This window comes from Paramormyrops kingsleyae, chromosome 2 (assembly GCF_048594095.1).
Source record: "Paramormyrops kingsleyae isolate MSU_618 chromosome 2, PKINGS_0.4, whole genome shotgun sequence".
Classification (NCBI taxonomy): domain Eukaryota; kingdom Metazoa; phylum Chordata; class Actinopteri; order Osteoglossiformes; family Mormyridae; genus Paramormyrops; species Paramormyrops kingsleyae.
Window position 1 is genome coordinate 33860083 of NC_132798.1, and position 27899 is coordinate 33887981.

General features: G+C 43.6%; 1 protein-coding gene across 1 annotated transcript; it reads left to right on the forward strand.

Moving 5' to 3' along the window:
• The first annotated feature begins 432 nt into the window (after positions 1-432).
• rtn4r (reticulon 4 receptor) lies at positions 433-27899 on the forward strand. The gene is made up of 2 exons (XM_023828972.2): positions 433-1051; positions 25811-27899. Exons 1-2 carry the CDS (start codon positions 1030-1032, stop codon positions 27226-27228), a joined length of 1440 nt encoding a protein of 479 aa, XP_023684740.1. The 5' UTR covers positions 433-1029; the 3' UTR covers positions 27229-27899.

Here is a 27899-nt window from a genome sequence, read left to right on the forward strand (position 1 = left end):
ATAATATTTTACAAGCCAAGGACGGTGGACTTAGGTTATAATTTGTGGCTTGATATAGGCCTAATTCTTTTCATATTAATACGAAAAGGGTGTAGCAGAATGTTAAGGAAACACTCAGTTGAATGTGGTTTGAATCCGTGTAGCAATGCCTTGGTCTCCCTCTTCAACCGATCACCTGCCTATTCACACACACAGACGCACACACACACACACACACACACACACACACACACAGAGAGAGAGAGAGAGAGAGAGAGAGAGAGTTTAAACCCTGTCTAGCCATTTCCTAAATTCAAATTTAATCCAAACCGATTCCCCTCACGTCAAACCACATGATCCCATAAAACATTCATCAGCGCTCAAGCCCTGATCTAGCCCTATAAAACATTCATCTTTGCCCCCCTCCCCCGCCTCTCTCTCTTTCTCCCTCCCCTTGTGCCCGTTTGCAATACCATGCAAACGGTCACAGTAATACAGTGCAGGTTATTACAGCGAGTCTCCATCGTCATCCTCACACCCTCCTTGTACTTTGGGATGTCGCTCCGGAGAATCCAGCCCCTGGACAGCCGGAGCTATTCTCCCGCACCCTGGATTGCTTTTTGATTTCTCCAGCCCGTGTCGCTCGTTGGATTGTTGCTTTGTGCATTTTCGTTTGTTTGTGTATATATGTATGTATGTGTCTGTCTGTTTGTCTTTTTTGGAGGGGGTATTTTTAATGGCTGAAAAGAGGTCCTATGTCTGGATGTTAATAACAGTTTTGTACTCTTCCCCATCACCAAATGACTACGCGCGGCTCTCAAGGGAGACTTCGTTCTCCACTTGTCCGCACGTATAAGAAAACATACGGCTAAAGTTTATATGTATGTATTTTTCCAGTTTTGAAAGGGTTGACAGTGATTAGCTGTGCCCTGGATTTGCGATTATTTCAATTTCAAATCTCCTGCTCGGACGACTAACAGAGAACAAGTAGGCGACGTTTTTTTCCACAAGCCAAATAAGGGTGCCTTTATTGGATTATTTCCCCCCAAAATGAAGACCACGGTTGCGGAGGGTATGTATAACTTCGATTTAAAAGCGAAAAGTTTTAACTGCATGCTTGATGGTGTGAATGCTACTGAATATTTTGAAGTCCCCAGGTGCTGCACGCGGCGATTACCTGGTGCATGTAGTGACGGTACATAATGTCAGCGGATGCTTTCTATTTCCAAATACAAACATTTTAACATTTATTTGCATAGGTTGGGAATAACCATTGGGCTGTTGTGATCAATATGTCTCTGTTATTTAGATCACTGTCGGAATTGTAAAGTTGTTGCAGTTATTTTTAGGGAGAGGTGCAGTAATAAATGTCTGTTTAAAGACCCATATCTGGCTTGTTCAGATGCATTTCAAGGACTGTTGTATATATTACAGATTTTCTCTGAAATTCATATAGTTTAATTATCGGATAAATAAAGGTACTGTGTTAGGTGTATTCGGATGCGGCAGTGTGTGTACGGAGCTTTATGGAATACAGTGTATATCATGATGCATATTAGGTTAAATTATTCTCTGCAATCGCCGCGGATTGTGGGAGGCATTTTGTTTTTGAAAACGTGACCGTTTTAATATATCCAGCTATGGTGTTGTTAGGTAAGTGTATGGGAAGCAAATATATAATAAGCGACGTACTTGTTTAAGTATTTAAAGATAATAGTGTACATGTCTTACCCAAAGTAGGAGTAAAGTAAGAGAGGGAGTCGAAATTTAGGTTGCTTGGAGATTTTTCAGCTGGGCGGGGCACTGACACCCATACTTGATACGAGTGAAAGTGGCATATAAAATATTCTGCGTATAATTACATCTGCGGCATGCAGTTTGGCCAGTACAGAAAGTTGGAGTGTAATACGGCTCCAAATATCAGAGGAGACCTATCCCATTTTTTCTGTGACTGTTGCAAAATTTATGTAATTATACTGCATACTTTCGTCGTCCCCCATGCCATTCCCATGTACTGTAAGCGTCTTAAAAGCTGTTTGATTTTAACCATTTGTATATCCTACAGTCAAGTATAAGTGAAACCCTAGCGTTGTTTTTGAAGGAAGGATTTTGCTGTAAATCACTGGGTGTGTCCGATATGCATAGCTTGTTTTGAGGCGAGTGCCTTAATATTTCATGCCCTTGCTACGTGCTTATTGGCGATGGCGAAGGGCCACATTAATTGAGCCGTGACTCCAAAGCTGCTAGTGTCAGAAAATGGTTCATAGTACGATCTAGCTGCTATTTAGCCGACGGATGATTATTAACTTAAATAAATGTATAGATTTAGCCAGAATATGGACTCGTGTATCCGGTTTAAATGGACTCTAAAGGACAAAAACACTCCACAAATCACAGGTCCCGAAGTGAAATGATATTTTTTCTAAGTCTGATTAATTGACGTTATTTTGTTCCATTAATCGGGAGGAGTGAAAGTTGATGAAATTAGAATTACGGAGCTCTCACTACACTAGAGGGCGCTTATGTGCTCTCTCTCTCTCTCTCTCTCTCTCTCTATATATATATATATATATATATATATATATATATATATATATATGCAGTAAATTAATGTCATTACTTTTAAAACTAATGCTTTGTATCTGCTTGCCGAAATAAATCCTGAAATACATTAATTTCTTTAGCAAGTATATTTGACGATATTTCAGACTCTCCTTCCTGGAGAACACATGCATCTGTCTGCGGGAAGCAGAGACAGATGGAGAGAATGAGCCGAGGGCGAGTCTTAGCGGCCCGCTTGTTAGTGCTGTCTGGATGCACCGCTCCCGGTACTGCGCCGAGGCTACGGGGCGATGCATCCATCAGACGCACGGTGCGGGTGCCGGGGATACGAAGGTTTCTGGGCATTATCTGATACACCCAGGCGCCAGCCCCAAAGCTGCCACTTACCCAGACTTTCTATTACATTAGCGAAGTCGTCTGAGCCCTGAATAATTAACGCGAACTGTGATCAAATGTGGGTCGCTGAAAACACATCAAAGGATAGGACGGTAATAAGAGAGGGGATCAGAGAGAGGGGGAAAGGGGGGGTGCACTTTCCCACAAGTTCCCTCAGGACTCATGCTTCGACCATGAAGAGGGTGGATGCGTTCGTCAGAGGGAACTCCTAATTGATGCTAATGAGAAGTCAGGCTACAGCAGAATCGGGCTTGATTAGTATCTCTGGTCAGGTGAACAGGAAGGAGGAGCAGATCTGGTTTACCTACAGCTCTCCACAGATTTTGGGTCCAGCCATATACTTCATTGAATCTGTACAGCTGAGCAGCAATCCGTATAAATAAAGGGTGACTGTAGACTATAAATGAACCAAGATTTCCTTTTCTTCCTGCACAAAGTATAAATAATGAGAAAATATTTTTGCATGTGTTATATAATTTCTGTTACATAATACATATATGCCGCTTTGAAAATGAAACAGGAAACGAGCCCATGCAAATTTGTAGTTTATATACCAACTAAACGAACTGAAAATATACATGAAACGAGAGCACTGTCTCTGTGGGGTTACGAGACATTTCCATTCAGATCTTCAGCTGGAATTGTGTCATGCATGCAGGACATTGGTGTGTTAAGTCACCCCCTCCCCCCCCCCGCCCCAGAGCTGTGCAGTTAAGCCACTGACAGAAGTGTTCCTTGTGTGTGTGTGTGTGTGGGGGGGGGGCAGTGATGCACATTAGCCCATCTTCGTTTCTCATTGACAGCTTGAATGAGTGTTAATATAATGCAGAATAGAGAAACCCTCCTCAGAGAAGAATGGTGCATTGAGACTTCAGGATGACCAAGACAACGGGCTTTAAACTGGCCTCATGTTACAGGGAAATCCCGAAAGAGAGACCTGATTTCTCATATGGTCCATCAGCTTCCCATGTAGAGGTTCACTTTTGGAGCATGATGAAGAACAACCAGTGTTGCCCCCTATTTTTGGTCATTTTTAAAAATGCAGATACTGTATGGTTGCCGGTTTAAACTGCACAGCAGAGGCTCTGAAAGGTTAAGAACCAGCTTAGAAGAGGGAAGCATTCTTCTGGACAATACGAGGCTTGTGGCACCAGCCGTCACACACGTGGTGACAATGGAGTTCACTGGGTGGCATAAACACTCTGTTCTTCCTCCCCATCGTCAGGCATCTTCATTGGTCACCTGGGGGAATGAGGTACAAATGAAGATGGCGATGAGCCAGCGATTTCATAGAAGAACGAGGCAAAGTGGAAGTTCACCAGATCATTTTCCGTGTGCATTTTGTTTTGGTTGGCTATACAACAGTATAATCCATCTTTGTCTAATTTTACTGGGGCTGTCAGCAACAAGGTGAAAGGTCTCTTTCTCTACCTGGAGCCTTTATGTTGTCCAAACAGACCCGTTCGCTGTTATTTTTCATGGTGTGGCCTGCAGGCCGCGGTGCCATGCCCCCTGGGCTGTGGATCATCTATCTCTGTCTCAGACACCTGTGTCATCTGTGTTATAACCTGTGTTATCTGTGTCATCTGTCTCAGACACCGACATGTCCGCTGACTCCATCTCATTCTCAAATCACCAGGCAGCCGTGTTTTGATTACCGAGAGGAACACAGGCTGCCGCTGGCTCCTTAATTCATTAGTACCTTCCCGTGGAGATGCCTGGTTTTTAGTCCGAGCTGTAGCATGTGTGTAATGGAAGCTCGAGTTCCTCCTAGATTTCTGTCCTTTGACTGGCATTGCTTGCTTTAAGCGTACAGTGAACGGTGTATAGGCCGTTGCCCCGGTGCTCTCTGGAAATTGATGTCCTGCTGGAGTGAGAAGCCCCACCCCCACCCATAGGCTGGCGGATATGAATATATGGGCATCCGCGTTTCCGCCGCTTGACTCCCATTCGCGGCTGGCAGCAGCTACCTGCCATGCTAAAACCGCTAAGCAGCTCTGACTGCGTGTTACGAAATCGCATTTCATGGGCGAATTTGATAAATGGCCAGGTGAGGAGCTTCTATTCGGCGCCTGCAGACGCCTCTCTCCGAACCCGGCGTGTGCATTTCTCCCATCCGTTTGTCCACCGGGCGCTGGAATGAAAATGAAGCTGGAAGTTAATTCACTTTCCCGTGAGAAAAGGTGTTCCAGCAGCTCACAACTGATAATCCTTCTGAGTCAATTCCGCAAACAGTCGTCAACGTCAAATGCAAGTAGATGATCTTCTCTTAGATTCGCTGTGTTGTCTTTGAGTTTCTGCAGTTTTCTTCAAGGTGCACTGAACTCCACCTGCCGTCCAAAAAACATCTAGTTAAGCAAATTAGTGCTTGGCTGCATGTAAGACTATTTGCTTTCCAACAGACTGACATCCTGCCCAGGGTGTCCCCTGCCTCGTGCCCCTGTGCATCCTGGGACAGACTGCAGGTTCACCCTGACTCTATAATAACTTGGGGCAACACTTTACCTGAAGCAGTCTACATAAGGGTGACATGTAACTGTCATAAGAATGACATGACACATGTCATGCACATTAATGACACATCATTGATGTTTATGACTGTTGTCATAATGTGTCATTCGGTTTTTGGAACAACAGTCATAAACATCAATGATGGCGTTTTGGTACAGCGATTGTCCCTTCTTCCACCATGTTACAATGTTCTGAGCTGTGTCAGTTCCATCCATCCATCAATCCATTTTCTGTTACTTCTTACCCTACTCAGGGTGGTGGGGGGTCTATCCCTGAGACTACAAGCACAAAGCAAGGGACAACCCAGGATGGGGCGCCAAGACATCGCAGGGCACGCTCACACACCATTCACTCACACACCATTCACTCAAACACGCACAGCTACAGATCATATCGTAACTCCAATTAACCTCAGCATGTTTTTGGCACGGTGGGGGAAACCGGAGGAAACCCCACGACGACACATGGAGCCACGGTGGAGACCCTGAGAGGCAACGGTGCCGCCCCCATGGTGGCGGTTATTTAGCGTAAATATGAGAAGCTGGTAAATGAAACGTGGCTGCAAGTATCCTACCAGGACCTCCAATATAAACGATATCTGTGATCCCATCAGGGCTGTGGAGTCGGAGTCGGAGTCGAGGAGTCGGAGTCGGAGACAATTTTGGGTATCTGGAGTCGGAGTCGGCAAAAAATTAACCGACTCTGACTCCTACTAAATTTAAATGGGAATTAAAAAAGTAAGTTGAAATGTCCCAATTCACAAACAGTCATAATGAACTACTTCTCTGCTGTAAGAATAAAGCCCAATGCATGCAGTGCATAATGTTACCACAAAACGAACATGTCAAGTAACCATGAAGCACAAAACGAACATGTCAAGTAACCATGAAGCATACTTTTCATTGACTGTATGCGTCACTATATGGGTTGTAATGCACAGGTAAGGTGCGGCACCGCTTTCCATTGTGTCGTGTTCCACTGTTACAGGGAACTGTGAACCTAGCCTAAAGCCCCCCATACATTTACAGATGCACTGCCGATTTTTCGGCCGTTCAACGAGTCATCACGCGTCAAACACCTGAAAAATCATCTGGTGTGTTCTCAGCTCCGTCGGCTCCCCTTCGCTATGCGCTACCCTAGAAACCTTGTTTTCATTGTGTTTGTCTTTAATCTGGCATTATAGTAGAGTGTTGGCTTCCTAGCCAGTAGTTCTGTGGTGAAATGACATGTATGTTGCCTTCCTTTCCTTCAATGGATGTAGAACATACATTAGCATAGTATATACATACAGAGGAGTCGGGGAGTCGGAGTCGGAAGATTTATCTACCGATTCCACAGCCCTGGATCCCATACATATAGCCATTATTATTACTATCATTATTATTGTTAATGTAGGCTGGTGAGGATGCACCATCAACACAATTATGTTTGGCCCTCCACAGGCACTGACACGCCTGACTCAGGTCTGTACCCCAGATCTCGCGGCTGTCGCCTTCCCCGCATCTGCTCATCAGCCCGGTGGGCGGCTGCAGAGCACAGCACCGCCTGTGCACCCGGGCAGTCAGCCTGCGCTGCATTTTGTTCCCGGGGAGTGAATTTCGCATGTGGCCATTTCCGTTTCTGCGGTCTGACCATAAGTGGAGACTTAATGTGTCCTGGCTTATTTTGGACAAAATAATCTCCTTCGATTATGTCATGTTACCATTGGTGATGATAATTCTTGGAACAAATACAGGGATTCAGTAATGAAACATGAAAAATGAGAAACAGATCCACCAAAACCGGCTTAATGTTGTTATTTTCTGCTCAGTGCCCACATGACACAGTTACAGATCAGTCTTGGGAAGACATCTTCACTTGCCTTAGGATGTAATATGTTTTTACATAGGACTGTTTAATTTTAAGCGTTTAAGAATTTTAGCTTACTGAGCTTAATCGATACCCCCTAAACCAATACACACATTCAGAAACACACCGTCTGTTTTATGTTTCTGTACGTAGGCGAACATAGGATCTGAAATGCGGAGAGTGCGTCGGAAATTCAGGAAAGGGCAGCAGAGAAAGGCAGTGAACCGCCCACACATATCGATTTCTGCTAAGATAGCCACGCTCGTCTGTCTGTTCAGTCAGCCCTCGGTTTAAAGGTCACCGGCTGACCTATAAGGACAAACGTCTTGTCTGTGTTTTGTGGCCGGACCCAGAGGGCATCGCAGCTTTCAGGTCTTTCGGAACTGGGCGCGTGTAGCATTACGCTGAGTTGATGAACTTGGTCTTTATTTATTTGATTCATTGCCAAGTCCAATAGAAATGGAACTGTGTGAAAATAATTGCCTTTGATTTTTTACAACTCTGGTTTGCAAGTCGGGCTCCATGGGTAGTGCTGTAGCCTCACGCCCCTAAGGTGCATTTCTTGCCCTCGGTTCTGTGCATGTGGTGTTTGCATCTCCTTCCCATGTTCACGAGGGTTCCTTCTGGGAACTCTGGTTTCTTCTGATGATCAAAAGGCTTGTGGTCAGAGGCGCCGCTGGGCTGGGGCATCCAGGGCTGGAGCCTCGAATAAATCCAGATTAGCCCCAAATGAGTTGTTTAGCTCAGGTGCTTTAACAGGCACGCTGTCAGTTTGAGAACCGGGGCTAAGCCCCTCATGTCTTAAGATCCTAGTGATGCTCTGCATGCATGCGGTCAATGTGCTTTGTTTTCCTTATTGGTATTTAGTCCAATTAATACCAAGGTTAGTGCTTTGTTAAGACAGCACTATTATAATATAATGTAAATATACTGTATTTGCATCTCAGTAGGTGGCGCTATAGCCTACCGCTTCCATAGCTGGGAGCTTGATCCCCTTTCTTGGCTACATGTGTGGAAGTTGCACATTCTCCCATGATTGTTTGGGTTTCCCCCCACTGTCCCAGTCATGCATTCGTCTTAACTGGTATCTCCAAAGTATGTGACTGTGTATCTGCTCTTTGATGGACTGTGTCACATCTAGCGTGTCCTTTGCCTGGTGCCATGTGTTCCCTGGGGTAGGCAGCTGGGTCATCATGACCCTGTTCTGGATAAGTGACTATGGAAGATGGATGGGTGGATGGATGGATGGATGGTATGCAAATTTATGACAGTTGCCACCAAAATACAGGCAAGCTTTTTCAGCAGACGTCCGAACATAAAACAATGTGTTACTTGTATTGCTGAAGGTACCTGCAAGACTTGCCTGAGATGGGGCAGTGGATGGATCCAAGTGACCCAACCATGGGAGGAGGCGATATGGGCTTTATGTTGGGGGAGAAGGTTGGGAAGAGATTTAAGAGAAACACAGGAGAGCTGTTTCAGTGTCATGGAGGGGAAACAGGAAAATGAAGCCAGGTTTGGGTTTAGGGATGGCTGGCAGTGCAGTGCAGGCTTGGGCGTCTCGCTCATGTGGTCTAGGTCTGAGGCTTTTACTTACCAGTAATAAGGTGAATAAGTGAACCAATGTCCTTGTCAGTTGACTTTGCCTCACCCCTAGGATGACCATCTCACTTCCTTGCTTAACTCATCCATCTTTGCCAGATTCCTGCTTTAGTCACTGGAGATGCCTTATCTGAGTGAAATATTGCTGAAGGCACAAGCAGCAGAAGGCCGTTTGTAACAATAACTGCCAAAAAAACACGTTTCATTTAGCGGCTTCTGAAATTTAATTGTGTACATGTGGAGTTGGCATCCACCCAGGTAAACCCTTTTGTACAGGTAACCAGTAAAACCTCTAAGGATTATGTATAGGATCAACCTTATACATAATTAATGTGATTATGAAGATTCAAAGGACTGTCCCTCCTGCATATCATTCTAGAACTACAATACAGCTGACCAAATGGTTAAGACAAGAGTAGCTGTCATTTCGACTGTAATGCACCTCAGGAAAACGGGTGCGTGAGTTTGGTGTAGTGATGACTGTGCTCCATATTCTGTAGTACAGCAGTTCTGTGATGTATATCTGTGTCTGTTTTGACCACGGTAACGTGAGCTTTGATGGATGCTGATAAATGTACAGTCATCCACGTTCTGCCAGAAGGGGACTGAAAGGACGTGCTTACAATTTATCCCCAGATCTGAGGACAGCATGCGCACACATTTGTGACACATCTCGACGGGATAACCATCCACGGCTTCACCCTATCTGCCCCCCGCCATCCTCAAATCGAATTATTATTACTGACACCCACAGCAATCGGCCAGTTACTATTGGTGTTAGTCTGGGAAGGAGATGATTCTCGACAGCAAGCTACGTGACTGCCGGCACAAAGCGTGATCCCATGACCTTGTGAGCTGGACACGGAGACATCAAAGGCCTCCTGGATTACAGACAAGCTTTGGGGGTAACGGATAAAAGGTGGGATTGTCTTTGCACTGACAGACAGGCAGGGAGAGAAGCCTGGGCTGAGCCTGCCCGTGATCACAGTCAAAAGCACTGAGAGATATGGACAATTTGAATAATTATCCCATGTGATGTTAAGCAGCCACACTGTGGACATCCTGGAGAGGGGGAAGTGGTCACCCTTATGGGGGGGTGAATTATAATGCCTATTCAACATCGTTGCCAAGGAGCCGTCAAAATTGCAGTGAGCCCTTTTAACTTTTCTCAATGCCAGAATCTTACAGACATTTTGTGGGCATTTCGTGTTTGGGATTCTGTCTGTTCATTAACACAGCTGTTGACTTGGGGGAGGGGGTTGGATTGGACCTGACTCATCAAAACAGTGGAACCACACAGTTCATACTCAGGGGCACAGACTATAACAATATACCTGTCACTCTAGGTGTAGCCATGAGAGTGAGATGGGTGATAAACCCATAAAATTTGGTGGAAACCGTGAGCCATCAGAAACGGTGGGGTCTCCGAGCATGGGGTGGGAGCACGATGTTAAACTTTGAAATTAGCTTTCAACCATGAAGTGGAAAGACAGACTCCAGACTGACTGTGACCCAGGACAGCATCTTTGGGAGAGGAACGGATACTGTGTTTGTAGACTGAGATGTTTGCGGCAATATCCAATGTATTCTTAGCCTATCCTCTGTGTGTGTGTGTGTGTGTGGTCCAGGTATACCACCAAATATCCCCACAACGTAATGAATACCCGTTTTTTTTTTTTTACCTTATGGGGACCAGTTTATAAAAATCTGTGACAGCAATGAAAAAACTAAAAATGCAAAAACTCTTGTATTTTGTTTGGTTACATATGGTTATGGCTGGGTAGGTTAAGGTTGTCATAGTTACATTAGCATTTTTCCCAAAGAAATGAATGAGTGGTCCCCAAAAAGATATGATTGCATGACTGTGTGTGTGTGTGTGTGTGTGTGTGTGTGTGACCTGCATGCTGGTGAGCCCTGCGGTGTCATGTCAGGCACGGGCCCTGACCAGTCACTTTCCATCCCAGTCTGCTTCTCGGACCCAAGTCCCTCATTTAAGTCGGCGATGAATCAGCAGAGAAGGTTGTTGCTTTCACAGTTGGAACTTACAGGGAGGGTGGAGCAGGTCACCTTGGGCTCTGCTAGGGAAGCCACATTCAATTTGAAGGCAATAGTTACGCCAAGCCTCCCCGCCCAGGTTTCCGACAATAAAATTTGCTGACTGTGGGGGGGAACAAAATGTGTACCAAATCTTCTAACCACTTTTTGTGGTGAGCGTGACGGGGGGGAGCACGGGGTTGAGGTACACCCTGGGCGGGTCACCAGTCCGTCACAGAGCAGATGCGCAAAGGTGCTGCACATCACCTCTGTACAAAACATAACTTAGCTTGACATATATGTATGAAAGAAGTCTTCAAAATTCCTCTCTTAATATATGATGCCGTTATTTGTATCTGGATTCCTGAGTCCGTCGCTGTATAAAGTTCAGTATCGTGATCTCTGGTCAATAAAAAGAGCAGGGCTGTAGTGTACGATACTTTAGATGAAAGCTGGCAAATCCAGAATTGGGCTAAGAAATAATAGAATAACAAAAGCTTTGTTTGTAGAACAGTAAAGAACGATTTAATCGTAAAAAAACATGAGGAATGAGGCTTCTGTCATATTGTCCTGTGACTAAAAGTGCTGCTAAAATAAGGTTTTAAGTCAATCAAAGGACCTTCATCATTTCACCCATAATCGACAACAAACAAACACTAAATAAAATGTTCGTCACAGGGGATTGTAGTGTAAGAATTACAGGATATCCGATAGACCCGTAGCTAAGAGGTGTCAGAGGCCGCGTGGCATGATTTAGGTCATTCATCTCCGTCTTACCTCCAGATATTGAGTTTCACGTCCACGACCTTCCATCAAATATTTCCACAGGAGGGACAGGAAACAGGCACATAAATCCACCATGTATCTGTGCGTGTGTGATGACCACCGTCTAAATCAGTGAAATGATTACCACGGACCTTTTACGATATTGTGGCACAAGCCAATGTCAAAAAACACGTCACCCAATTAACTGAGTGTCACTGACCCCCCCCCCCCCCAACACAACTGCCACTGTTGTCACAGAAGCAAGAGGCATATCGTTTATTCCAATCGTTTTTTCAACATTTGGGTCCAGATGGCTTTATCTAAAAAAAAAAAACTGTTTTGATATAATACCTTCCTTTTATTATAAAATATTACATACTCTGTATTCTGTTGTAACCAAAAATCCTATCACAGGTATTTAAATAAAATATCTACCATCTGTGACTAGAAAGCAGAGAGGAAGTGGGTTGTCATCCAATAAGCGAACGGGGCTGGAAACTTATTGAAATGATCAACTGAAACATTGGCAAAGATATTAAACAAACATCTATGATCTATCACTCACTCTGCCCAGATGGGGCTTATATATAGCAGTCTTCACAATGAAATGTGCAACTGTGGTTGAATACATTATATAAGGGGTAGGGTAAGTGTTCAAAAGAGGCCCTATTCACACTGGAATGGCATGAAAGGCTTTTGGTCAAACGAAACAGAGACCAATCCTGGTGGAGTCAGGGTCAGTTACGGTTTAGTGATTCATTTGTGGCATAAGTGGAAAGGCTCCGTACCTTTACAGCAGTCCTGTCGCTTATTGGTTGGGGTGATGAAGTTCGAGTATTTTTTAATTATTAATTGATACTTTTTTTATCCATTTTACTTACACCCATTTGTAATTCTGGGTTTGTGTTACTAATGCAAAGCACCACATACCACAGGATTGGTAGCTAGATGGGTTTTATCAAGAATTTGTAATGTCGTGCTCAGCCCAGCTAGCAACTTGCTAGCCCTGTTAGCATGTGAACCTACAGGCCTGCTAGGCCTCTCAGCTGCAACTCTGACATCTGTTTATCACGGTCCTCTGACAGTAAGCTTCCACATCACTGTGAACTGCCTCGCACGACCTTATTTGGCCTGATTAACAACAGGAGCAATCCGGGGCTCCCCACTCTCGGTTAACATGGAAACACTTTCCCCCTTGCATTAATCTCAGGCACACGGCTCTTAAATGGCCTGCCATTTGGTACTGTTCACCAGCTGGGCTATATATCTTGGGTTATCAGGGCCTGAGGATACAAAGATTTTATTTAACACGAATGCCCCAAAAACACAAGGTTAGGAGAATGCCATTTTGTATATTTCAGCAACAACAGCTGAATGAATTTATTCACTCAGAAGAATGAATGTCTTTGCAAACAGCCTTCAGCGTGTATCTGTGTGCCGAAGAATTTGTCATCCCCATTTCCATTACGTTTATTTTAGCAGATGCTTGTTTCCAAAGTGACAGTCAGTTGAGAAAGTAGGGTCAACTAGTTCCTGGAGCAACTGGGCTTAAGGACCTTGCTCTGAATCTGCTGACCACAGGATCTGAACTAGCGACCTTCAGACCAACCACACACCACCGCCATTTCTGAAACTATACCTGGTTGACTTTTGTCAAGTCTTCCAAGAATGATCCGCACAGATTACCTGGTGTTCTGCTCACCGGTCCGACGTTATTGTTGAGCTAGAGCGTCAGGGGTTCTCACTCAGCAACGAGTGCCAAACAAAACAAGGACCTTTGTCTCGATTTGTGGAAATAGGCCAGGAGTGAAATACTGTAAACATGTTGTATTAACATTAAATTGAATAGAAAGAAGCATGCCAACACAGTGATGAGTGTTTGTCCAGGAGTTTAGCTAAGGGTATACTAGAAGAATCCAAACTGTTCTTTGCAGTAGGTTGTGGACTCCCCATCTGGTCACCTTTGACATGGAAGACAGAGAGATGGGGCAGGACAGGGATTCTGTGAGCCTTTTACATCTGGGTATTGTGGGTTAATTATGAATACTTCTTTACCCAAATTTTCCTTAACCAGACAAGAACTCATATGTATCTATAAATAGACAAAACGTCCAGATATATTAATCTCATCATAGCTGGGGTCCTTTTCTTGGTTCGGAGCAAACCCAGGGCTTGAAGGACAAAAGCCAGCCCTAACGCAGTCTGATCTCAGATCAGTGTGTAGTATTAATCTGATGACCCACCCTATGTTCACTTTCCAAGGTCCACCAGACATCAACAGCAGTCCTGAGCTTCAGCCACAAAAATGCTTTTTATGGTGCATGAAGAAACAGCGAAATAAGAGAGAGTCCTTCGCTGAATTTATAGATAGGCACATGTTAAATTTCATTTATGGCAGCGTGGAGCTGCGTATTGACTTTTTCCTCTCTGTCTGTGGGACAGTGTTTCAGCTTATCCCACTTTATTGATAATGTGGGGCTGCTGTCGACTTTCGCTGACAGTCACAGGTAAACTTGGGAATGAAATTAAAATAATGTAACCCTGTCATCGTCCAGTACCTGTGCTACGGCATTAAAATACTCAGCATTTCTGCTCATTCGCGGTCGCCCAGAAAATGTAAAACTTAATTCCTCAGGATTTAAATGAGAAAAATCTCTTATTATGCCTACGAATACAGATTATCAAAAAAATGAAAAAAAAAATGCATGATCGCAAATAAGTGCATGAAATTGAAACAGCATTTGGGAAATGGTTTGTTTTGTTTGCCTGCCTTCTTGCTTTTGATGATGATTATTATACGTAATTATATAGAGGAAATTAGGGTGGCAGGCTGCCTCCCCCTCCCTTCTCTGGCCCCTCCCCCAGGGGGACCCTCCCGTCTCTGGGTGCTGGTGACCTTTGCATCACACTTCAGTTAAGCACCACTTTGCAGCTGTGCATTGCTGGGTATCTGCATTAAAGGAGAAAACCTTTACACCGGTATAACCTGTAATATAAAATACCACGCGGAATGGTCTGGTGGCGCAATAATGCTACTAGCTCACTGCGACCCTGCCCTGGTTAAACAATCAGAAGATGGATGGATGGATGGATGAATGGATGGATGGATGGATGAATGGACGGATAGACAGTTTCAATTTTTCATATTCTCTAAATTAAATAAATAATTATTCATTTTCAAGTGAATGATGCACGTGTTAAATCACCTGCATTTCTTTCCTAATTCCTAGCCAGCACCTGATGCCCCCAGATCCCATTCGCCAGCGGGCTGCGACTTGACAGAGAGCATTTAACGTGCGAAGCCCTCGTCTCCGACCGCAGCGCTTGCCGTCTTACTCGGTGTCACCCCGCTAATTTGCTCTGCTAAAAGAGGCCTCGTTTGTTTACACTCTGGGTTTATCTATCACAGGGTGCTTCTCTCAGTCTCTGTTTGCTTCCTTGTTAAACTGTAATTATCTGAACCTCCAAAGCAGCCCCTGTAAGCTTGTTAAGGGAACACGGCATGGTTCCAATTAATATCAATGTATTTTTCCTTAATGTACCTACAGAATTGCACTGAGGTCTTCCCCGGAAAGCAGACGTATCTGCCTACAGGAAGCTCTTTGTTAGACCAAGGTGTAAATGTTCCATGTGAGAAACACAGGGTGATATTGTGATGGTTCTCACACAAAGCCTGGCTCCAGGCAGCCACTATGTGAAAGGTTGTTTACCCCTGGTCTGTCCATGTGACTAATGGAGAAGATGCTGCAAGGTTGGCAGCTGGGGATACTGCCTCATTGGGTAGAATGCTTCATGGAGCTTCTCAGTTTAGGTCTTCAGGTGGACCAGCTGTGTAGAGCAGGAGCTTTAGCCACCCCCCGCCTCCCCCAACCTGCCCTGAGAGCTGAAAAATCGAAAACATGCTGACATTTTTACTGCAACAATGACAAGGCTTGGCTTGGGGCATTAAAACTGGCAGAGCGCCATCTGCTGGCAGGCGTCACTGAGCGATGGCTGGCTTACATAAATCCACATATCATATCCGTGCCCTACCGCACATCTTGTTCATATTATGTTTCAGCAGCAGGTAATGGATGGTGGGGGATGGAGACTGAAACTCCACAGTATTGAAGGCCGTTGTCTGTGAAGATGGACATTAGCTGAAGCGGAAACTACTGAACGCTGAATTATTTATACTTCTGAGAGACCTTTAGCTCAAAATGCATGTTGTGGTCACTCAAGGAACAATGTTAGGTGTTTTAAAGGGCAGTTTCGTTAATAATGAGCTGAGTTGGAGAAATTAGGCTGGGTGAGATTATCCCTGCCTGTCATTTATTGGTTCCTATTTGGTTAAAGCTGTTAGTTATTTGGTTAACAGTACTGAGCAATGTTACCCTAAGTCCTGAATTCTGGATAGTTGTGATATATTTACCACATTCCCGACAAAACTAGAAGATCTCAGTCCATCCATCTTCTGAATACGTATCTGATACAGGGTCACAGAGAGCTGGGAACACAAATCAGGAAGCACCTTGGATGCAGTGGCAGCTGATTAGAACACACACACACACACACAAACACACACACGCACACACATTCATACAAATATACACATGCAAACATGCACGCACACATGCGCATACACACACACACACGCATGCATACACACACTATGGGCAATTTACAGATGCCAATTCACCAAAATGCATGCCTTTTGGACCGCAAGAGAAAACCTGAGTTTAGAGGAATCACGCAGGAAAGCATGCAACCTCCACACACATGATATTATAGTGACAGACCAGGGCAGAATTCAGACACCCTCTCTGGAAGATGTGAGACAACAGGGCCTCCCTGCTGTGCCACCCAAACACTCTGCAGCAGTTAAGAGCCACAAAAAAACTCCAGAATTCTTCCAGATCTTAGCTATGGCACAAAGGCATTACGATCAAGAGCGCTGAGATTCCCTCAACGCAGAAACATGCCAAGAAAAGCCTTTCCCCTTTTCTCATTTACTTTACCATGTCTCTGCCTCTTCCCTGGATGTGTTGCCTCAGCAGCTAAGGAGTCAGTTATACCATCAAGTCGTGTTATACACTCAGGAAAACCGAACATACTCATTGAAGTTTTAATTACCGTCTCCTGGACATTTCAAGGCTGGGCTTGTGATAAAAGCGGAGACTGATTACAGAGCTTGAGTAGGTCTGAGGGATATTATGTCTGTTTTAAATGAATAAATAAAGAGATAGATAAATAAATAAGTATGAATCAGGGATGCGGCGGCGAGACAGACAGAGAGGCGGCGGAAGGTACTGGATTTTCCTCTATGGCAGACTGTAATGAGGTCTGGATGTTTCTGGTACAAACACGATGACAGTCTCCATGCACAGACGCACACAGAGAGACACCAATGGCCACCCACACTGTCTCATATGACCCTTCATTATTTCCCTGTTCCGGACCAGGATATGGGATGGATATTCATGCCATGACAGGATGAGGAAGCCTCTCTTTCTTTCAGCAGATTTCACTCTCGTGGGAAAAGGTGTGATGCAGAGAAGTGATTCCAAAGTCTCCTCCTGCCCTTTATTACATTATTTTACTTCTGGGCATCTGACTCTTGTTTTTATGCAAATACCTGCATTGAAAAGCTGGTATCGATTTGTCTTTGTTCCCAAAATCACGCAAAGCAGGGTCAATAGCTTAATACATATGCATGGGTCCTGTGAAAAAATGTACGCTATATATATATATATATATATATATATATATATATATATATATATATATATATACACACACACAGCTCAGTAGTGAAATTATACCCCTGTGACAGGGCAAATTTACGGGGAATATCCGCTTCCATTTCAAACTGATATATATATATATATATATATATATATATATATATATATATATATATATATATATATATGTGTGTGTATATTCAAATGAAAGGCTGTTTTTAATTGATGGCACATTTCATATTACTGTAGATTACTGTTGATATAGATGACAACTGTTAATCCATCTGGAGGGAGAGACTGACGGTGGTGGGAATAGCATTGTGGCAATATCTGCCCGTCGTGTACAACATTCTCGACAGCCAGCCAAGGCGTTTGACTGCCTGGCCTTGGTGTCGGTGGCACAAGCATGACCACTAGGGGGCAGACTTCAGCTTTTTAAAAATATAATTCCTACACGAAGCACGGAACCAAGATGGAAGCTTAGAGGGCTCTTAAATCGTTTGAATATTGAACAGCGTGTATATTTGGTCACATGCATGTGTTTAGTAGGTCTTTGATATTCATTAGAATTTCTAAATTATGTCTGTTAAATATCTGCCATGCTTTAGTATTCATAGTAATGCTCTCCTCCCCAGCTCTGTGTGTGCGTGCATTATATATATATATATATCTATCTATATATATATATATATATATATATATATATATATATATATATATATATATTTCAATAGGATTCAATAGGATATATATATGTGTGTGTCTGTGTGTAATAAGCATTTTCATGGCATTTCAGAGTTCGCTGACATTCACAGGTGACAGTACTTTCATCAGGCCGGTATGGCTTCGCCTCCGCCGATGGTTCGCTGCGCTTCAGCTGCCGTGCTTAGCAGTGTAGCTGTGAGGCGCTAATGAGCAGTCCACAGCAGCAAGGGGGAAAATTGCGTCAGCCCAGCCGTCCGCGCTGCCTCTCTGCTGTGGATTCCGGTTTACAGCTGCCACTTTGCCGTGTAACTGAGGCCAACCGCAGCCAATGAAATACCCGCTGTTAAATGCGAACAACAATGCTTTGTATTTATGTGTTGGGCCTGATGTTTTATGCACAGGAACTGTGCAGCGCTCTTAAAAATCCTATTGAAACAGAAGCACATTTCCTGTGTAGCAGAATGGAGTGAAACAGCGGAAAACAGGAAGCCAAGCCAGTCGACCGTTTTAAGAAGGGCTCCAGGATGCTGTAATATTTAATTAATGCTGAGTGTTTTTATATACATAGCACAACATAGCATTTAGCTGAGCACAGTATAAATAGACAATCGATATGCAAAGGACAGACATGCCAGCCGTGACCCAGCACCGGAGTTAGGGATGTAGCCAAGGACTGTCAAGGCTCTGCACTCAGCTTCGGCCGCAGGATACAGTAAACGTGCTAACGAACAGATTGTTGGGACAACAGATGCAGGTTAAAAATGCGCTACACGCACATGCTGCCCAGGAAAGTGTGACACTTCGCATCCAAAAAAAGCTTTCTAAATATGGGAGGTGATGCAGCAGTTCTTACTGTAAGCTGTGCTGGTCCAGTGTCCCCCCACATAGACAAGGAGGAGCTCCTCTGAGACAGGTTTGTCTCCCGAGCGTTTGGCCAGCTCTCCGTGAACTGCCTGGGCTCGCTGAGTGCAGCCCTCTCCACACGCACACACACACACACACACACGTCGGCAGATAGAGGGGATGCTGCTAACTAAAACAGTGACAGATCTGTTAGTGGCTGATATAACAGCGCTCTTTATCTGGACGCTGAAAGGGAAGGTTGTGGGGGGGGGGGGGGTAACACCACGATCTTTGCCGTGGAGCCGGTGGCCCCCTGGAGGTGAGCAGTAAATAGCGGTAAATAGCACAGCTGCTTTCGGAAGCCACACGCTGGACTCACTCAGCACAGATGCCATTAAACATCACTCTCCATATGATCTTGTGTCTCCGTTCCCCCTTGGTTTGAGGGAACATTCCTCTATATAATCACACACATCCCCCCCCCCCCAAATCCTGACCCCCACCCCCCTGCAGTGGCGCCAATCCAGACAGCGGCATAACACGTCAGTGTGAAACCAGCAGGTTATCTGATCTAGGAATTATACCATCCCAGCAACAGAAGACAGGGACCCCACTCCTAGCTTACAGCTACTGTACAGCGAGTGTCCTGCCGTGTAAATGCTGAGTTTCATTGTTTTAAAAAGGAGAAAAAAAATACATATATACAGTTCACATCATTCTTTCCCAGCTTTGTGCTGATGTAATCATTAATGGAATATAGGATCAACTAATTTGAGACGCACAATCAGCCACTATAAAATAAATGCATTGTAATATACCATGTTGAATTCTTTCATGTTTTAATGTGGATTTCACATTTTTTATTGGTTTAAACTTATCAGCATGAGTTTCCAGTGATTGCTTTTTGAAAGCCTTACAGTAAAAAGGCACGAAAGCATTGTGCAAGAGGCCAGCAGGAAGTGGCATGCTGCCAGATCCACAAGTCACCTTGTGCTGCTGTGCTTTAGCAAGAGATAAACATGAATGAGGAGGGTGAGGAAGAGGGGGATGAGGAGAAGGGGGGAGGATAAGGAAGAGGAGGAGGTGTCCTCTCTGCAGGTCGGGCCACATCAAGAGAGTCTGGCTTCAAAGACAGGAGAGATCTCCAAGAGAGGGGGAAAACACAGGAATCTTGACCTCCCTTCATTCGTCCGCCCCACAGTAGAGGCCACACCCCTCCCACCAGTCACATGACCCACTTAGGTGCAGCCTATGACGACTTACTTTTTACCAACAAGCTTTCGTAGTAGATACTTGTCCATTTATACCCTACTGAGAAGGTGGCTCAGTCCTTTACCAGCCCCTCCCTAATATCATCATTAAAGAACTAAAACTCACTATCTAATACATCAAATCATACCACATTAATTTCACATCCATCTTGCAAAAGCATGATTCCCTCACCTGGCAGATTAGTAAGATGCATTCAGTCGCTTGACTTGTTGAAACACTTTGCCTAAATTTAAAGGAAATATTTATGTCAGATTCTCTTTTGATCTATCGGCTCTTTGTGGATGATTAGAAACCAATGAATGCCCTGTATTGCAGCCTAGTGAAAACCCTCTGATTCAAATGAATGTTCTTTCGGCTGGGAAACACAGGTATTCTTTTGAGAGAACACAGCAGCCTTTAATACAAACTATCTGTTTCTGCTGGATTAATGGCCAGCTTCTTTCCCTCACTTCCACACAATCGAATTCCCCGCGGATCAGCTGCACATTACGGAATTCTGCAGTTATCCGAGAAGGAATAGCAAGAAACTTGACATGGATGGGTTCAGTAACATCAGAGAGATTTGAAGCTGCTCTCTTTCAGAGGCTCACTGTGGGAGTTTATACGGAATTTTACCGTAATTACAAATGCTCTTTAGAGATCAGTCACCGGTGGCGTTCAAAGGGTCCTGAGTGGACTGGAGAGACAGACATTTGGACACACAAGTGAACACACAAGATGGTATTGAAATACAGGTTTTGAAATTTAAATCAGAATCACCTTTAAAAGTAAAACTTATAAGAGGATGTGAAACTTACCAGACCCATTCCTGAGTTTTAAAACAAATAAGATAAATGAATGAATGTACGCAACTCCATTTTCCCCAAACTCACAGGCAGGAAATCGGATATCGGCAGGAAATATCACCACTGTCTGGTCTTACTTTTTTTTTCCAGACAGGAAAGGGGAAGTGCAAGCGACCCACCCATAAGCAAAGCTGCTTTGGAGGGAAATGATCTGCTGAAGGATTAAAGGTGTTAAACAAGTCTAGGAAGTGTGTGGAGGCTCTTTGGGTGAAAGGGCTTGTATTTGGCACTCAATTAAGCCCTGTTTCTCAGGCCTGGCCTGTGAACCTGTGAATCTCAACGTACCACGGACTCACCAGTGTGCATACAGAGGTCAGAAAGGCTGAGCTTTTGCATTTTCCTATTTTTGAAAGTGAAATGCAGCAGGCTAACTGGTTGAAGACCATTCCCAGACATCTGCTGTTTTATGAGTGTGATATTGCATTCATTACATTGCAAACAACTAGGCCTCTTTGAATCTCAGGGAGTCTGTGATTGTGCTATTTGTATTGAATATGCATAGGCAGTGTGTATTATTAAAATGTGACAGAAATCTGTGTGTATACCGGGCCAGTCTGTATTTAATATATAAGAATTGTCTTTATTTAAAATGCTGGCACTGTTTATTGAATAAGGGCTGTTTATATTTTACATACAATAACAGTCTGTGTTTATTATTTAAAGATAGTCTATACTTAACATACAAGGGCTGTCTATATTTACCTCACAGGGGTAGTCTATTTAATATACAACGGGTATCTATATTAAAAGTCTATGTTAAATATACAAGGGCTGTCTGCACCATACAGAGCAAGCTGTATTTAATATACAATGACTGTCTATACTTAACAATAACATACAGGATCAGTTTGTAATATATAATGGCTGTCTATATTTAGCATGGAGGGGCAGCCTGTGTTTAATTTCTAAAGGTTATCAATATTTATCTAGCATGACTTTTTATATTTAATGTATCAGGGCTGTCTATATTTAAAATACTGGGGCTGTCTATATTAAGCATTCAGGGTCAGTCTGTATTTAATTTATAAGGGCTGTCTATATTTAGCATGCAGGAACAGTCTGTATTTAATATAAAAGGGTTGTCTATTTTTTACATGCAAGTACTGTTTATACAACCCCATTTCCAAAAAACATATTCGGATGATGTGCAAAATGCAATAATTAGGAAATCATATAAACCCATATTTAACTGAAAACAGAACAAAGACAATATATCAAACGTTGGGACTGAGATATTTTATGACAAATATGTGCTCAATTTGAATTTGATGCCAGCAACACGTTTAAAAAAGGCAGCAAAAGACTGGAACAGTTGTGTGATGCTAAAATAAAACACCTGGTTGAATATCTCACAACTAATCAGGTTAACTGGCAACAGGTTAGTAAGATAATTGGCTATAAAAAGAGAGTCCCAGAGAGGCAGAGTCTCTGTGAAAGACTTTGGGCAAATAGAGCAACAATTTAAACATAATGTTCCTAAATGTAATATTGCGAAGTATTAAGGAATTTCATCATCTACGGTACATAACATCATTAAAAGATTCAGAGGATCCAGAGAGATCTCTGTACGTTAGGGACAAGGCTGAAATCCGATATTGGACAGCCATAATCTTCTGGTCCTCAGGCAGCACTGCATTAAAAACAGACACGAGTGGAAATCACTGTATGGGCTCAGGGACACTTCCAAAAACCATTGTCTGAGAGCACAGTTTGTCACTGCATCCACAAATGCAGGATGAAACTCTACCATGCAAAGAAGAAACCATATCTAAACATGATCCAGAAACGCCACTGACTTCTCTGGGCCTGAGCTCATTTAAGATGGACAGAGGCAAAAGTGTCCTGTGGTCTGATGAAGAAAAAAATCAAATTCTTTTTGGAAATGGCTTGGGTAGCTTGCATGTCTGGGAAGGCACTACTAATGTTGAAAGATATATACAGGTTTTGAAGCAACATATGCTGCCATCCAGAAAATGTCTTGTATATTTCAGCAGGACAATGCCAAACTGCCTTTTGCGTGTATTACAACAGCCCAGCTCTGTAATAGAAGAGTCGGGGTGCTAGACTGGCCTGCCTGCAGTCCAAACCTGTCACCCATCGGAAACATTTAGCGCATCATAAAACGAAAAATGCAACAAAGGACACCCTGAACTTTTGAGCAGTTTAAATCCTATATCAGGCACAAATGGGACAATATTTCACTTTCAAAACTCAACTTCGACTTGGCAACTTGTCCCCTCAGTTCCCAAACGATTACAGATTCCCGGTAAAAGAAGAGGTGATGTAAGCTCGTGGTAAACATATCCCTATCCCAAGTTCTTTCAGATGTTTTGCTGGCATTCAAATTGAGCATATATTTCTCATATATCAATAAGATTTCTGTTTCAACATTTGATATGTTGTCTTTGTTCTATTTTCCATTAAATAATGGTTTATGTATTTGTAAATCACTGCATTTTGTTTTATTTACATTTTACACAGTGTTCCAACTTTTTTGGAAACGGGGTTGTACTCTGTTGTACTTAATGAATCAGGGCTGTCTGTATTTTACAACATATAGGAGTTGTCTATACTTAACATGCAAGAACTGTTTGTATTTAACATGCTTCATTATAACTTCATTATAGTGTGCTATATGTGTATAAAGTATGTACAGTATATATTTAACAAAAAAACACGATTAATACTAGTTAGCTGACTGAAAATCTGAATAGTAATGGCATTAATAAAACAGTAATTTGGCTGAGCGAAAAGTAGGGATAAGCCTTATGTTTGGAGAATGACAGGAGAGACATGCGATTTAATTAGGAGGATGAACCTTCATTTAGCCGCACTCTTCGTTCAGACAGGTGGGGGCGCCAAAGAGTGGAGGAGGACACAGCATGTTCTGGAGCCTGTAAACCTCGGCGGCCTCACCAACGCATATCCGAAGTGTTGGCTCGCATTAGTTCTGTCTCACGACCCTCGGCCCGATGCCACGTGGTTTGTTTTTATGGAAAGTGCCATATTCAGGGGCCAAAAGTACAGTGCTGACGTCCTTTCCTGGACTAGAATGGGTGCAAACAGAGCCACAATAAATGAATTCCCACCTTGGCAAAGTCATCCAGCTTGAGATCCATCCACCTGCTGCGGACTGGATACCGAGTTCAAGGTGTTTAAGCCAATCGGACGATCAGTTACTATCAAACTGTTCTGAAAATCTACAGAAAGTTAGCAACAGTAAGTAATGCACGGCTGAGGCTCTTAGGCAGAAACATCCAAATCCATATATTTAGTTAGGGGAAGTGGTGATGTTATCCCCTTTAAATCGGTGCTCTTTGGAGCCTCACCTCTTCGCCCAGCCTCTCTGTCTAGAGTAGGCCGTCTTCTGCCGCATGCCTGTTTTCATTTTATGTATTTTTTTTTTTTAATGGTGTTCATAAGAGTATAGTAACAGGGGGGGCAGACCCCTTACCCCCCTCGCCCCCTTCAATGTCTGCTAACATTCCTGTTAGTGTCCCAGAACCCCTCTTCAGCAGTCTATGTTTTGGTAATTTAAAAGAAATTTATGATTATATCCGATGACTCTCAACTATGCTTGAAAGGTAGATGCGATGCTCTCTCATCATTTTATTAAGTGCAGTGGTATTTTATTCAAGTTACTTGTTTTCTGAGTGAATTTTGAATAAAATACTTCATTAATAAATAAATATTTTCCAACATATGTAACCACATGTATGTAAATAATTCAGAGTTCATTCAGTATTATATTGCACTGATATTTACCTTGTTCAAACTGATCTGATTTCAAGAGAAATGCAGTTTTTAAGAGGCTTAAAAAAGGCCGCTTTCTACATGGCCAGGCTGGTAAGTGACTATTCATAGCTGTAAGTAATTATCAGCGAATCCTGCTGAGAAATTCATTGCCCCACCCAGGCCTTGAAGGGAGGCCTTAGACACCTACTGGTTGAACAGTGCAAACCCTTCCTCACAGGCCTGCATGACTGCATGGAGTCCAGCATCTAGCTGACATGCACCCAGGCTGGCCTGGTTCCATCAAATCACGACACACTTATCGCAGTTCAGGACTAAACCCCAGTCCGCGAGCCATCCTCAAATGTGTTTAGCCTTGCATGCTGTTAGTAGGGGCAAATTTTGCAAAGGATCCCTGCCATAATTTTTCTTATCAATGTTTTATGAGGTATTCTCAGTCTGTGACAGCTTCACACTGAGTTTGGAGACTCCGAGTTTTTTTCTTTTTCCAAGTCGCACAGCCTGTGATGCCAGTCTGAGATGGTACAAGGGTTAGGATGTTCTTGGGGAGAGACTGGAAACTGTGGAAACTATCATCAGCCTCTCATAAATGTCTTGATTGTTCATACTTTGATTGCTTGTTCTCTTTACCTAGCCATTAAACCCTAGGCCCCATCTCATATAGACTCGTTTACTGTACCATCCACCCTTTTTCTATCAGCGTTGCTTGCAGGTGCGTTGCTGAATTACTCTAAAAGCACGGCAGTCCCTCCTTGCTTAATGGAGGTACAATTTCAACAGAAATGGAAGCCAGACCTTGAAGATTAATTGCACATTTAAAATGATACATCACATGAGTTGTTATGGTGGTAGTGAGGAAATGAGGCTTTTTACATGATAGTTAGGTTTATGATTTTTGTTTTTTACAGTAATGGAGCGGCGGAAGGCTTGGTTCACGTGAGATATACACTGGCATCTCGTTTTCTTTTTCAGGAACCAAGCTCCTCTTGCTGGTGCTGTGGTTGCACTCAGTTCCGGGACTGGAGGCCTGCCCGGCAACCTGTATATGTTACAACGAGCCTCTTCCCACGGTGGCCTGCCAACAGCAGGGCCTGCCGGCCATCCCAAGCGAGATCTCCAGCCGGACGCAGCGGATATTCTTGCAGAGCAACCGGCTAACTGTGGTGAGGTCCACCAGCTTCAGCTTGTGCCGCAACCTCACCGTCCTGTGGCTGTACTCCAACAACATCAGCTACATCGAGGCAGGGGCCTTCTATGGGCTGGAGAGGCTGGAAGAGCTGGACATAGGGGACAACAACAACCTTCGAATGATTAGCCCAACTGCCTTCCGGGGGCTATCCAGATTGCACACCTTGCATCTGCACAGGTGTGGACTGTCAGAGCTCCCGGTCGGGGTTTTCCGGGGGCTCTTCTCACTGCAGTACTTGTACCTCCACGACAACAACTTGCTCTCCCTGCACGATGACACTTTCCTTGACTTGGCTAACCTGACCTACCTGTTCCTCCACAACAACAAAATAAAGACAGTGTCAGACCGCATGTTTCACGGGCTGGTCAACTTGGACCGTTTGCTGCTGCACCAGAACCGCGTGACCTTCGTGGAGCCCAGGGCCTTTCATGACCTGGGTAAGCTGACCACTTTATTCCTGTTCTACAACAACCTGACAGTACTCTCTGGGGAAACGATGGATTCGCTGGTGTCTCTACAGTACCTTCGACTGAACGGGAACCAGTGGATATGTGACTGCAGGGCCCAAACCCTCTGGGATTGGTTCAAACGATTTAAAGGGTCCAGCTCAGAGCTAGAATGTTACCTTCCTCCCAGACTAGCTGGCAGGGATCTGAAAAAATTAAAAAGCAATGACCTGGAGGGGTGTATTGACAACTCTTCACAAGTCCAGAGCAGTATCTTTAGTACCAAAACACATTCTGGAAAATTCCCTTCCACCGAGACCCCTCTGTGGGAAGTCACTCCTAGATGCTGCCTCCCAGATAGTGACAAGATGTCAATCATCTCCAACAAGGGACACCTAGACCCCTCGTTGTATAACAGTCGACAGATTACCAACAATCCCTTGAAGGAGAAGGAGAACATATCTAAGACAAAGTTCTTGGATGTAGATACCACCAAGAATGCAACGCACAATAAACAGAGTTTGAATGATGGTCCAGTTGGGAGCTTCTCTAACAATGTAAACCATCCTTTAGGGAACCTAGATCCAGAATTAGATGACAATGTAGAACCTTCCACAGCCCCATCCAGAAAGAAAAAAAAGTGCTCTAAAAAGCCAAAGTCAGATTCTCAGTGTCTCAAAAGCAGTGGCCCTTCAATGCAAGCCCTCGCAGTAATCTTCTTGCCCGTTCTCTGGTTCGCCTGTGCCGTGTGCTAGGACACAAGAATCACAGGGGACTTGTTTCTGACTGTCTCACTGATGACAATGTCACAGATTGCGAGGTGACCTCTAAAAGTGAAACGCGGAGCACAGGGCCAGGAGGGTAGACAAAAAGAGAGAATGAGAAAAATAACATTACATTTACAAATGGATGCCTTTATATAACATGTCAGATCTAATGTATATATTGAATTGGTGCCCAAATCATTTGTTGTATGTACTGTAATGTGTCTGACCTGCACTTCTGAGTCCCATTACGTTCCCTTTCAATGGTCACATTGCGAAGGCGATAACTCTACAGACCTCTGTTGACAAATGCACTCATGGTAACACAAGAATGTTTGGGGAGGGTTTAAGGAGAAGCCCAGAATTGAGGTGATTTCCCCTTCATCCTCTCTTCTTTTGTTTGTTATTCTCTTTTGCTTTTAATTTTTTTTATTAATGCATTTGTTTAATGCTTTTTTATGTTTATAAGTATCATAGTAAAGAAGATGTCTGTTCCACCTGGACATGAGTTATGTTTTTCGTTGGACTGTGGTTACGGGTAGCATTTCATGAAGAATGCTGTCGATTTGTTCACTGAGACTGCAATTCGAGTATAGATATGCATTTTATTTTACTTGTGTACAACTATAAATATATTATAAATAAAGTCTCTTTTCATACGA

Bases quoted from the DNA above. Each gene is read 5' to 3' on its own strand.
- rtn4r (XM_023828972.2), top strand. From the start codon at position 1,030: ATGAAGACCACGGTTGCGGAGG. The intron at 1,052-25,810 runs GTATGTATAACT...TTTCTTTTTCAG, and splicing joins GAAGACCACGGTTGCGGAGG to GAACCAAGCTCCTCTTGCTG.